The following is a 14164-nucleotide window of genomic DNA, read 5'->3' as shown; positions in this document are numbered from 1 at the left end:
CCTATTATACAAAGAGCGGGATGAGCACTGCTCATTAACATTCCTGTCTGGGGTACCTGCTACCCACTGGTTGCGTTTACATAGCCTGATTAGCCGATGTGTAGAGAAAATGTTCCATTCACTGATTCCAACCATGGAAAGACACTTAGATATTAACATAAGTGTTTAAGCCTTTTCAGACACAGGCAGAAAATTAATAACAGGAGTACGAATTTAAAATAATCAACGTGACCAATTTTGATTTAAACCACCTTAATAATAATCACAGGTTGCTTAGAGGGAGAGGATGATGGAATGAATATGCTCTTCAACATGGAAAACATTAGCCGGAGATTTGTTTATTGGACGTTATTAGATACAGAACATGACTAGTCAGACTGGCGATTCCTCACGTCTGACATCCACACTTTGAACAAGTTTAAATAGTTTTTGCAGACTCAAAAAACAGAGAAAAAAACCGCAGTGCCACCAACTTCCTATGGTCTGATGCCAGCATGCACTCTCAGATTCCACAATATTTCAAGTTAGAAAACACTCAATCCTTGTATCTGAGTGGAGACAGATGTTGCATTTCTGTCAACATCAAGTCTCAGTGCCTCCAAGTAGCTACCATTTAAAAAACATGGTGTAAAAATCTGTGTAAGAGTTTTCAGCCGAAAAATGTCTCATTTCATGCTTACAGGTTATATTCAGGCAGACATTTCAGCCTAGACCTTATTTTCATGTAATTTTATTACATTAAAAAGGTGAGAACAGAGAACAGCATTTCTTGCTGGGACAGAGCTCATGTATGTTTTGGTACCATCTGTTGTTTACTTGCAGCATTCAGGTTTCTATTCTTGGACTACTCAGTATAAGTAATGAGGCATGTCTACTGGCAGAAGGGGCTGCTGACGTTATTATTAACTGAAAACACAGTTTGAGATTTAAGTGTGCCCAGGCCAACGCCAGCAAAGCCCATCTCCAATGAACGCTTCAGATAAAGAATCTCAGCGCTAGCTAATCCATCTCTCCAGCTGATTTAGTGGATTATAGTCATTAAATTCACCTTTAAAGGCGAAAATGACAGGATCTTCACATCCCATGAGTATAATATTAGAAGCAAAAGTGGGGATATCTCAAGCAAAATTGAATGGTAACATCATTAAAGTCAATGTCATCCTCAAAATTCATGATTGCCATTATACTCACTTTAAGTGCACCTAATAGCCCTAATAAAAAACATAAATTCAAAGAATTTATTTGCTGCATGTCGTTCCAGAAGAAAGTTCTTTTTATGAGCAACATTACTTATCTGTTCTGATGTTTCTGCGGATATCTATCCAAGGACAACTCCAGCTGGATCTTACCTGCTTTCCTACATTTTCTCCTTCACATACTATTCTAGATTCTTACATGATTTCACTCTTATTGAGACAGCAAGGACAAAATTTCTCAAATCTGTGTTGCTACTGGTATCGTCTGAGTGTATTAGTTTTCCTTTGTTAGATGGTCTTGCGTCTAGTTTGATAGATTTTTGTCCCAAATGCACCAGAAATCTGTGGAACAGGATTTACCGCCGATAATTTTCAATGTAATTGACAATTTCAAAACTTGTAGTTGATTAAAGCTCCATACCATCTACTGTATTAGTGCTGCAACTGCAACATAGAGTAACATGATGAAGATTAATGTACATGTGGAGAGTGTTTAATGTATGTGTAATGTTATTGTGCTCCTTGGAGATTTCATTTAGAATATGAAATGTGTACACAATGTGTGTACTATTATGTTAAATGAGAAATGAGGAAGCTAAAACTAGTAATCCTGGTAGTAAAATCTAAATTTTCACCATTATCTCAATGTCCATTCAAACATTTAGCACATTTAGGAAAAACAAGACGGTAGCTTTGTAGATCTAAAAGTGTTTTTCTAAAAAGGGTTTTCCGCTCGAGGATGATAAAAAAACTTGCAAAAAGCTGATAAAAATCCATTGTTAATCCCCCTAAAAATCCTGTTCCTCCTGATAAGCCACAAAAACCAGGTCACATTTTTAAACCAACATGGAAACTGTGTAGCTGGACAGACAACGGATCATTCCCACAGCTAGTAGCCATTGTTAGATTTGTGCAGAACAAAAAAGCTCTTTGGAGCTCTTTCAGCGGTTATAATGAACATCTCAGCAGGATGAAAAAGGCTCATTTCTTGACTTTGAACCTTCATATGTGCTACGCATGCACCCATTAAACACACGTGACATCAGTTTAGAGGCAGCTCCACATCTCCCAATTATGCTCACCCACTAATGTTTTCCAACAGTGCATCAACACCAGCAGCACATAGCTCCTATAAACACACATCAGAGCATATGCACACTCTTTTGCCAAGTTTATGATCTGGTTTTCAGGCTGGGGACTATGACACAATGCCTGCAGAACAACAGTCATAACCTAAACAGCAAAAACAACTGGCGCGAAACCTCAGCTTACCCGCAAGCCTTTAGGTCCTCTGGTACCGGTTGGCCCAGTTGCACCAGAAGGGCCCTGAAAAACAAAGGATAAAAAAGAGGATAAGAGGGAAAGTAAGGGGCAGGAAAAAGGGAAGGAGAGATAAAACAAAGGTTTACACTCATGGACTACAGGGCCCCCTGGCTATTGACCCTGGTGGGGGGGGGGCAGCCTGACCTCAGGAACATACTATGGGGTTTGTTGTTAGATCTGTCACTCACACCAATTAAAAGGTCCGCTCTGGAATCCTGTCCTGCTGCACCCCAAAGCCCTATATTTATATTTGTTTTGGTGGCTCAGTGGCCCCCACTGCAAACCGGTGCTGGGCCTGATCTCTGCCAGGCATAGACAGAGTAGAGTCACAGCAAGGGGAGAGGGGGCAGTGGCAGATTCTAATTGGTTGTAGGTGTTGGGTGTTTGACTGACAGAAGGGTAATGCAGATTCAGCAGGAGGCTGTCAGATCTCATAATGCTCAGAAAACTTCTGTAGCAGACTATGGAATATTAGTACTACATACTATCCTTTCTACTATCTTACAATTGCTAAAACTATAGCTAGTAAAACAGTGGTAGAGCATACTGACTGAGCAAAAAAAAAAAAAAAATCTGCAAAATGTGCAAAACAGCGGTAACTTACTGGTCTTCCTGGTGGGCCAGAAAGTCCAGTTTCACCTGGCATCCCAGGATGACCCTATTTTATGTACACAGACACACACAAAAAAACACATATATTACAAACTGACACAAAAGCTGATTAAATGATTATCACATATAAAGACCAATGATCTGGGAACAGTAATGGCATTAAGGAGTTTGTTTGGTTTGATCATTACATTTACTGAAAAGAAGTTTCAACAAAGAGAAATTTCCAAACGTGACTTTATTAACAAAGTGTTGACAAGAAGGATCAAATTCATGAAATTGCACTGAATTTGTTTAAGCCAACAGACTGTCTTCCTTTCACACACACTGGCAGTGCGAGCAAACATCTGCAGAAACACTCTGGACTGGAAAGCACATTTAATGTAACTAGGAAATGGGGAGAGAAATGTCTGAGGACAGCTTGAGGAGCTGATTTTATATCAGAAAACATACCACTTCTGGCTGCCTTTCTCTCTCTCTTTTTTTTTATTGGACTTTTCCAATAAAAAAAATTTCTGGCCACACCATTTGTAAAAGCATAACTGTATAATGAGGAGTGTACAGTACCACTAACCAGAACATCTGAGTACAATAAAGTTAATTCAGTCTGCAACCCTATAGCACAGTGGGCAGCTCTGATGTCATGTGGCCACAGGAATAAAACCTAGATGCCTACAGTATGTCCTCTCTGTTCGCAGCTATGGATGTCTGCTGGTCAGCTCCCTTCACTTTGTATGATGCCATCTTTTCCAAAGGGTCCGTTTCTGTTTCGCAGCTGAAGAGGCAAGCCTACAGAGAACTTCTTCAGAAGTGTGTGTCTGAGTGTGTGTCAGTGGTGAAGTGAGCCAACAGGAAACCTCTCTCTGTTTCAGAAGAGTGATGACTAAATTGTTATCCACTCCAGGCAGTCATATATGTTAGATGGTCCATAACAGATAAAGACACACGATAGAGAAGCCATTTGCTCTGTTTGAAAGAGGAGGGTAAGTGTGTGGCAGGGTAGAGTAACAGCCATAAAACATTAAGGATTATGCTGAGATCTTGAAGACTAAAGGCAAACTATGGAGGGATGCCTGACATCCTCTTTCCTTGTTCCTTTTGAGAAAATCTCAGTAGCATTTAAGATGAGTCAGCAAATCTGGTAGCAATTAAATCCCGTTAAAAAGGGTTTTAATCATTGCGAGGGGTCCATTACCTCCCTTTTTTGTTTAAGCAAGTGTTAAAACTTTTTCCAGTTATATGTCTCCTGCTGAGTGCCAAACCACAGCTTAGAAAACATGATCTTATGCAGCCCACTGGGGTGATGTGCCGCTTTTCACCTTTGACATAGTCTCATTGACCTGAACTCACAAATCTGGAAATTCCCATGGGAATAACAGACACAATTTAGTTTAGGATGACAGCTCAGGTTTTCCTTAAAGCTGCAGTAGGTAGACATAATAAAGCGCTCCTCCTGCAGCTCTCTCTTATTGGGTCAACTAAAAATATATAAATAATGTAGTCTTACATGCCACTGTTTATAAAACAGGGTTTTTACCCTTTTCTGAACAGGGCTAAAAAAAAAAATTAGGAGTACGCCCACTTTAATATCTGTGCAATTCCATCATTTTGATATTGGGAAGCTGGTCAGTCAGACACCTCAAGCGATACTTTACTTTTGTTTTTTGCACATTAGTGGAAGTTTTATTTCTACAGCCTCCATTCACCTTTTTTCACATTTTATAAATGGGAATCAAAAATAGATGGAAACTTAGGTAAAGTGACCTGTCACATTTCCCTAAAGCCCGTAAACACATACAAACAAAACACCACCTGATCAACACAATGCTAAAAGAGTATCATAGAATGTTTGCCAGATGACTGCAGAAGACTCTGCCTATCTTTTCCATAAAAATTGTGCAAGCTCACATTTTAGCATCCTCGGCGAAAAACTGCCCCTCTTTATCAAAGTGAAATCCCTCCTCTGTGTCTTTTTCAATCTTTCTTACCGTTGATCCCTTTTCTCCAGGTGGTCCAGGAAGGCCCATCTCCCCTCGATCCCCCTGACATGCAAGAGCACAACATTCATTCTTCAAAGTCACCTTGTGAAAACATCTAGAATGAAATTAACAGGCGGAACGTGATTTTTTTTTACCTTCTCTCCTGCCAGTCCTGCCTCTCCCACAGGTCCGATGAAACCCACCAAGCCCTGAAACACAGAAACTCAACGTTGGATAGATGAATGGAAAGACTTTCTTGGATAAATGTGTAGGAAAAATACAACTCAATACAGGAACAGGCAATGTCAGGGTTTCTTACTCTTTCTCCCATGAGTCCAACTTTTCCTGTGATCCCGGGCTCACCCTGCAGATATAAATCTACTATTAGTTGCAAGTTTGCTATGAAAAATGAATTGGCAATCAATATTTTGAGAAATTGAAAGAAATAGTAAATGAGTATGTTTTTTTTTTATTCACCTTAAGTCCCTCTGGCCCAACCTTCCCAGGAAATCCTTTTCTTCCCATTCTGCCCTGAAGAAAAATGAGGCATAGGATGATGAATGGTGAATAACAGACATTCACTTGCCAGTAAATGCATCGTTAACTTTAATCACAAATTCATAGCAAAAGGAAAGGATCTGTTTCCTGTATCTGTAGCTCATAATATGCTGCCGCAATAAGCAGAGTGGTGTACAGGTAATGCTGACATGCCATTTTGGGCAGGTTGTGAAATTGCTCAGTGACTGTAATGTTCCTGTAATTCTTGGGGTAAAAAGTGTTTGTTGAGGGGTAAGTGTGTTTTTTTTTTTGTTTTTTTTTCAACCAGCAATCCCTCCAGGTCAGATGTGTCTTGGCTAAACTCTTTAAGACTGAATGAGTCAACATTTCCAGGGTTTTACTGTACCTCAGACAGGATGTCAGCTTTAGTTTAACTTTACTTCACTTAGGCACACGGTAAAAGTAGATTTATGTAATGCAAATTTGTCCTCCAGGATTCATTGATACCTAGATTTAAGTCTACTGTACGTCTGACTAAATTAATTTAAAAAAAGCAAAAAGATAAAGAAAGGACACATGTTGTGTGAGGAGAGAGTGATGATGAACAAAATAAAAAGTGTGGGACAAGGTAAAAAAACAAAGGTAAAGACATGGGGTTATGCTTTTAAGAGCAGGGAAGCTAATAGGCAGCTAGCTGATTTGGTGGAGGAGTAGGAGGACCTGTGGCACCTGGCCAGAGATCAATCACTGCTTCCAAGACAGTCATACACCACTCCCAACCTCTCTCATTAGATGATAAAGAGGGGATCAGATAATGAGACAGGCAGGTGGCTGGAAGGCAGGTAAGTATGGTGGGAGTTAGACAGACTGAAAGTAAAGAGAGTGGAAGGAAGCACAAGATGAAGAAAAGCAGGCAGCATCTGGGATAATGATTTCGCTTCAAGTTCAGATAAATGGGCGTAAAAACAGCAAGAACTGAAATCATCCAATTCTTCATCACTCAATAAAACATACGAGAAATAAAGTCAACAAATCTTCCGTTTCTGCAGCAGCCCACCATCTTCCAGCAGTTTATGGCAACTATAAATCTAACCATTCATAAACATGGTTATGGTAGTTATCACCCCCTGGTGGCAAAAACTAGGGACTGCATATAGTTCTTCGCTGGGATTGGATAGACAAATCATCTAGAAACAAGCTTTAGCAGCCTCTATAATACACAAAGCACACATATCTATAAATTTTCTACCGCAAACCATGAAAGACCCAAAGTGATGACCTGCTTATCACCTCAGAGCCACTTAAGGAAAAAAAATCCACTGTGGTACAACAAACTTTGGGAAGCGTAATTAAAGCTTAGCAATGAAATTATACTGCAAACAATACAGACTACTGAGAGTAAAAACAAGAAAGATATGATTTAGAGCAAACCATACATTGATTTTCTCTTTTTCTGGGTGGTCTGCTGACGAATGTGGAGTAAAAGTGTACTTTTGGGATGTTAACACTGCCAATATTTTTACTGAGCTGCTAACTTAAGGACTATGAATCAGTTTCACTGCCAAGCTAGCAAACAGATTCAGCTTCATTGTGCAGCTCAGCTTTCCACGCAATGAGTGGTAGCTACTCACATAATAAATGCTTTCATTGTCTTGCATTTCATGCAGTTTGAACAAACATTGCAATTGTACAATAAAAGGTGGTCCCTTTTATCTTCTTTCTCTCCATCCTTCGAAAGTAGTTAAGAAATACCCTGTGTTTATGTAACATCTCACCTCAAGTCCTGATGGTCCTGGTGGCCCAATCGGACCCTCATCTCCCTGGAAACAGATGATATTGATCTTAGCACAACTTATGTTTCTGGACATAAAATGTCCCTCAGCAAAGACTAGCCTTGTGCCGTAAAATTTTAATGCTTTGCTGCCGCTTTGGGGTCGTTCTGATGTGGGTGGGGTCTGGCAATCTTACCTCCAAGCCAGGCATCCCTCGTGGCCCCGGTAAACCTCTGGCCCCTGGTTTACCCTTGATGGACAAAAAGCAGAAAAATTAATGCTAAAGTGTAAATATATATATATATTTTAAACATATATGTTTTTAGCTACAGTAACAACACAGCTGTAAGGAGCCATTAAAGTTTGGGAAAAGACATTCTTGGTACCCAGAGAAAGAATCCTATTGATTCCAAAAATATCCTGATTTGACCTGCACCGTGATTTATGAAACACGCTTGCAAAATTATAACATTAAAGACTACCTCCATATAACAATTATTAAATGAAGACATACAAACACATGGCAAAGGTTATACCTGCTACATACAGCATTGTTAGCATGCTGACATTAGCCTTTAGCTCAAAGTACTGTTGTGCTTCCACGAGTGCAGCTACTGATTCATTGTTGTGTGCTGTTTTGTGCTTTAGAGATATGCTACTTGACAGTTTACTCTGTGCAGATGATGGTTTAACTCACCTTTGGTCCTTCAAGGCCGTTTTCTCCTGGTGGTCCCATGTCACCAGGGAAACCCTGTTACGAGTAACAAGAAAATTGAACTCTATTCTTTATGTGAAACACAGATAAACACATTAATTGCTGCAACGGAGATTTAAGTACAAACCTCAGGGCCTGGTGGTCCAGCTGCACCATCAGGACCTTTATCCCCTAGTTTTCCCTGCAAAAAAAATCAGCAATCGATAGTAACTGAGTCCATTTACTCAAATACAATGCTTATATAAAAAGCTGAGGTATTTGTACCTCTTTTTGTTGCTTTTCTTTTCATGCCAGCGTTTAATTCTACTCCATTACATACAGGGAATACTCTACTTTTTTAAACACCTTTTTTCAAACATTTCACATTGCTTTGGTTCCTTTGCATATCAAAATCTTTGCACAGAAAATAATTGTTAAAAAATAATGTTTAATTGCCCACTAAACTATCCAAGTTAATCAGGTCACAATATCCCAAAAAATGCAGTCAGATAATAAAGAAAATGATCTTTAGCTTAATCAATAATCAAAATAATCAGAAGTAAGAAGTAGTAACAAACATAATTGTTCAGAAGGAGCTCATTGTCAACCATGAAAAAATGTTTTCTAATATTTTCTTGATACTATTTTGTCTGTATTTTACTCGCCACAGATTTGCCAGTGATTTTGGCATTTTCACTTCAGAGTAATAAGAATATTTTCTCAAACACTGGTTAAAAAAAAGGAAAAATCCTGCCTTCTTTGTGTGAATTAAACTAACAAGTAAACACCGCTTTGATATCTGTCCATATAGTTTAAGGCTAGATTACTACAGATGCTGGAAACAATGGAAAACAGTTGGAATTGCTTTGTAAAAAAAAAAGAAAGCAAAATCTGCCTCCTAGCATTGCTTACTCTTACGCTGTCCACAGTGAATCTAAAAAAAAGCGTAAAAATGTTCAAAGTTGTCGCAGTTTATTGCTGGTTATCAAAGAATCCTCTTACAAAAGCTTTAGAAAAAAAAGCAATCTGAATTAACTTTATCATTAATTCAGTCTTTTAAAAATGGCCAATTAGTCGGTTCTAAAAATGTTCTAAAAAAAGTTAATAGGTGCAAAGAATAGGGGCGAACACAGCAAATACACAGTCTCTCTTCATTTTACATCAGGCCAAAGGGCTCCGGCTGGTGCCGGTGAACTGACTTGGGAAGTGAGACTTGTTACCTGGCAACCTGAGGGTGACGACAACACTTTAGGAAATCAGAGTGACTGATATCTGAGTTTTGTCTGCTGATCTAACGTTTGGCCTGACTAGAACTAACCTGTGGTCCTGGTTTCCCACGGATGCCTGGTAACCCTGGACCCCCCTGGATGCCCTGTCCAATGCAAGCAAAACACATAAAAACTAAGACACAGACGACTCAGAAGTAAAAAGCAGAATGTCGATTTCTTATTAGGGAAACAGATATTAGACATGCATGACTCTGCTCGGCATTCTTTATCTCATGGGGCAGTCTCTCTGTTCAGTGATGCCTTAGATTTTTCTTACACAAACAGACAAATGTCAGGGACTAATATGAGAATTTTCATAGGAGCAACGACAGACATCTGGCTTAGTAATCTTACAGAGACAGCTATGCAACAAAGGTTGTGTAACATGGTATATATGTGAATTGGAGGCAGTGGGAAGGGAAGGGAAGGGAAGGTGGTGATGAAGTAAGAGAGTGGGGAGTTGGAGGATGTGGGAGCACCTATAATGTAGAAATGAGCAGCAGAGGTGAGCTACCTTGTCTCCTTGGAACCCAGTTTCTCCTTGCTCTCCAGGAATCCCTAGCTCCCCCTGATGAAGCCAGAAGGACACGAACACACGCAGGAAGACGGAAGAGGTTTGGACAGAGGGAGAGAAAAATGGAAGACATTAGGGGAGACTGTAACTTTTTCTACATTGTCAATCACATTTAACTTTTGCAACAGACAATACTAATTAGCATTCTGTACATTATGAGCATTGACACACAATGAATGCACTTTGGTGAATTAGCCAAGCCCTTCATGTGGTGTCAATCCGTTTATTTAAAAGACGTCAATAGGAATCGCTTTGTTATGTTACACCAAATGTTTTACAGGGTTAGGGTTAGAATTAAAAAAATTAATAATTTCTGAGTAGCCTCCTTAGAAATGCAAAGTGAGATGTGTTTAATGTTGATGTAAGACACACTAATCATTTGCAGATCTGGTAGTTTCTGCTTCTCTCTTATTTTGGTTTATTTGGTGTAATGTGCATTTTTTCTGGTTTTAGCAGGACAAATGCCAGGCAACAAAAGAAAATGCTTCAAAAGCGCACTGAACGCCTCACAAGCTCAGCCTGTTACAGATTCCACATAAATATGTAGGATTATGTCTGTCTGTTCACATCTTGAGATATTGTTGGAACCTATTGTTGGAGTTCTCAAAACTCCCTTTGCCAAAGCAGAATCGACTTACAGGGTCCTTAAGTAGTAAATCTCCCTGAGAGGAGAGTTCAAATGCATATATAACACATCTGAATCCCTTGGCACCGTGTAAACCTTTCCCAATTGTTATTCTATCAAAAAACAAACAACTATTAAGCAACACATCTTAAAATTCTTCATCAGAGACATCTGCAGAGATGATTATTTCAGGAGCAACATCTAATTATGTCTTTAACTTTATGGCCTCCACAGCTAATGTTAGCAAAACAAAGTTGGAGAAGATGAAGGTTCTTACAGTGGATGTCATGAATATGACATAGGTCGGAATAAAGAAGGAAAATTGTTAGACCTCATGTCCTAAATTAGTTGAAACAACCAAAAGAAGTGTGTTTGAGTTAGGTCAAAGGTAGAACCCAATGAAAGCATGCTCTGTGTCACAAGGTGGGATAGAAACAGCTACAGAAGGATGCACAGGAATATATATCCATCACATGCTGCTCAAAACACAGGCCAATAACAGGAATATTCAGATCACCTTATCACCTTTCAGTCCTGGTTCTCCTGGATTTCCCGGAACCCCCTGGAACAAGAACCGACAGATGGGTAAGAAAGATGCGTTATAAAAGTCACCCTCATGGCATAAACATGGTGTTTTGTGCAGGACAGCAATTTGTGAATGGCATTAAGCTAAGTTCATTTTCCATCCTCTTGTTTTAAATTAAACGTGGAAGGATTACATGGCAGTCCAAAGAATACAGTGCAAGACAAGACAGTTAAGGCAGACAGTTTCCATCTGTGTGTTTGAGAGATTACCTTCAGTCCAGCAGGTCCTGGAAGGCCCATTTCTCCCACAGGTCCCATATCACCCTGATGCCAGAAAGAAGAGGGGATAAACAATAAATATTTTCTGATAGCACATGCATAAAGTACAGTTAAGCACATGGCTTGTTCTTCAAACACGCACACTAGAAATGTGGTTAATTAAATGGAAGAATAAATTAATTGGTTCCAGATTATCCATGCAGATGTCAAACTGCACACGAAACAAAGCAATGGATGAACAGCCAAGAGCTCAGATTGTGATTTATCTTGAAATAAAGAGTGGCCTTGGTACAGTGTGTTAAATATTTGTCTAAGTGAATATTGTTGTATCTGCACATGTGATGAAGTATATCACTTTGATATTGTTACAAAACTATCCCCCACAAGAAAGGAGTTCAAAGGCAGGAAAGTTTCTTCTTCGATAGCTGAGAAGGAATTCCTGCAATAAAAGTCATCATCTACTGGAGTGACTTGCTTTCAGACAAACAAAATCTGCTCCACAGCGTAACTGCTCTCGCATTTCACTGTTCTCATCAACATACATTTACTGGTATTTACTGGTCAAAATCTGGTCAAAATCATTAAGGGACAAAATATAGTGTAGAATATCTTTAAGTGAACTGAATCCATCAGTTCTTGCCAAAAGGGGCAACCAGTACCAATACAAAAACTTGTCCCACCTCCAAATCTAAACAGGACTTGAAGAGGTCTTTTGAGCGTATGGCCCAATAAAGAATATTTTTCACTGATATTTCAAATGCTGAACGCAAAGAGGGATTGAAATAAAGAGAAACAGAAACTTTTTCTCATACTGTCTCTCCTCTGTGTTCTGGATTGTGTAAACAAGTGTAGTTGTCTAGACATTTTCCTTTCTTCCCTTTCCCTTAAATCAGTCAGCCTTCATAAAGGCCTCGAATCCCTAGAGAAGGGTGTTTGTATATTTAAATCTTTAAAGTGTAGCTCAGTGCCGCTGGTACATCATACTGTCAGATCAGATGGGTGTAGAATACACAGAGCTGTAATCAGAGAGTCCTCCGATTACAGGCCTACTACCACCACCGGCGGCCTAGAATAGACCGGGAGGAGCGGCAGTGACGGCTGAAGACGGGACACGACAAGAGAAACGAGTGAGACGTTATAATCAGACGTGATTATGTGGCTGTCAGGCTAAGCAGGCATGCAGGGCAAGGTGATGGGTGGGCAGGGGGCAGTTCTGATCCAAAATTAGTTGATGTGAGGATGATTCAGGAAGAAAATTAAATGGGTTGTTGATTTTTATCTGTTTGATTGACAGGATTGGATAATTGTCATGTTTTTTGGGATTAATCCTATTTCAAAATATGTTTACGGTGATCAAAAACTGAGAGAATGTGGTTAGTTTTCCACAAAAATGTCTAGGAGTGTAAATCATGAGAGCTAATTGGAAGTGTTTTTTTTTTTTTACAACTAAGCAGTCATATGCAATTTAATTTAAACATAACTCTTTCAAGCTATGTATTTATGAAATACTTGTCTGGGAAAAAAACTTGTTTGAACCGTCAAAACACACACAAACTACACACAGCAACACAGAGAGTACTACTCACAATAAGTCCAAGAACTCCATTTGGACCAGGGGCTCCCATGTCACCCTAGTCACAGAGGAAGGGAAAGATGATGTGAGATGAAGGGAGAAGGAGAAGCAGCACGTTTCTTAGGTTATTGGCTCTTTTTTAAACAAACATGCTCAGAAAAGTGGCTCAGTGTTCATTGAAGCTTATGAGAGTGGCCTGTGTGCATGTATGGGTGTGTGTTTCTGAGGTAAAGGTGGCGGGGGATGTGAGCCCATCGTCCCACTGTGGCTTTTTCAAGTATGCAGGTTCATACTACCTCAAATATGAACAGTGAGAGTTTTCTCCAAACTTTTGCAGACCCCAGAGGACATATTCCAATGTTGGTGATCACTTTTTTTGGTTGAAAACGAAATAGCGGTTTTACCCATTAGCAATACCTGCAAAAATGACTTTTAATCAATTCAAATATCTCAACATCTACCAGGTGATGTGGTTCAAATTGGCTTTTTCAAGACATCCAAGTGAGTTTTTCTTTAGTCCTGCAATCAGGTTGAGCTTTTAAGAGAAATTCCTCCAAAATATGGGCTGACTTCACTGATTCATGTACTTTAAATACGGAATTATTTGGTAATAACTTTTCGTCTAAGACCTTGATCACTGATAAATGACTTAATATAATAATATAATATATTAAGTCATTATAATGCATCGGCCTCTTCACCCCTTTGCTTTGCACGGCTAAACTTTTCTCACATCTTCAGATCACTGTGTTTCCTTGAACAAGAATTCCCTTCATGCTAATTATGAATCATAGGGTATGTCAGAGCACAACCTGCTGATGTGTTTTTGCCTTCCACTCTGATGGATGAAGTGCCACATTTGTAACGATAACAGCAAATATACCAAAATAGTGAAAATGTTAAGAATGAATAATTGAATATCTTCCTCATGGACAGAAGTATGCTGCAGACTGTGTTTGCTGACATCATTATTTAATCAAGAATGATTTAACTCATGATGACATCTTATCATTCCATATTGTATTCTTGGATTTAATTTCCCTTTTGTACTGCACGTGTGGTGGGCCCATGTTTATAGTAGTGAAGGGCAAAGGTTGCTTTTGAAACCAGTCTTCCCTTGAATCTGTAAGTTTTTGCAAATAAATGCCAAATTAAATCATTTACAAGAAACAAAGTCCCAGAATGAAACATCAGTGAAGCCTATGTAGAGCAACTTCAAACAAAACAGAAAAAAACCCTGCTGAACAGT

General features: G+C 39.2%; 1 protein-coding gene across 1 annotated transcript in view; it reads right to left on the bottom strand.

The window, feature by feature from the left end:
• col27a1a (collagen, type XXVII, alpha 1a) overlaps positions 1–14164 on the bottom strand; it is a 71471-nt gene that overhangs the window by 14355 nt on the left and 42952 nt on the right. Inside the window, exons 14-28 of the mRNA XM_075455292.1 lie at positions 12929–12973; positions 11334–11387; positions 11056–11100; positions 9854–9907; positions 9390–9443; positions 8220–8273; positions 8075–8128; positions 7574–7627; positions 7381–7425; positions 5585–5638; positions 5427–5471; positions 5263–5316; positions 5117–5170; positions 3124–3177; positions 2469–2522 (exon numbers count right to left, since the gene is read on the bottom strand). Of these exons, the coding sequence (XP_075311407.1) occupies positions 2469–2522; positions 3124–3177; positions 5117–5170; positions 5263–5316; positions 5427–5471; positions 5585–5638; positions 7381–7425; positions 7574–7627; positions 8075–8128; positions 8220–8273; positions 9390–9443; positions 9854–9907; positions 11056–11100; positions 11334–11387; positions 12929–12973 (774 nt within the window). The remainder of the gene's footprint in view (positions 1–2468; positions 2523–3123; positions 3178–5116; positions 5171–5262; positions 5317–5426; positions 5472–5584; positions 5639–7380; positions 7426–7573; positions 7628–8074; positions 8129–8219; positions 8274–9389; positions 9444–9853; positions 9908–11055; positions 11101–11333; positions 11388–12928; positions 12974–14164) is intronic.

The sequence above is a fragment of the Odontesthes bonariensis genome, chromosome 22 (assembly GCF_027942865.1).
Source record: "Odontesthes bonariensis isolate fOdoBon6 chromosome 22, fOdoBon6.hap1, whole genome shotgun sequence".
In the NCBI taxonomy this organism is placed as follows: Eukaryota; Metazoa; Chordata; class Actinopteri; order Atheriniformes; family Atherinopsidae; genus Odontesthes; species Odontesthes bonariensis.
Note: the sequence above shows the minus strand (reverse complement) of the source record. Positions and strands in the feature narration are given on the sequence as shown.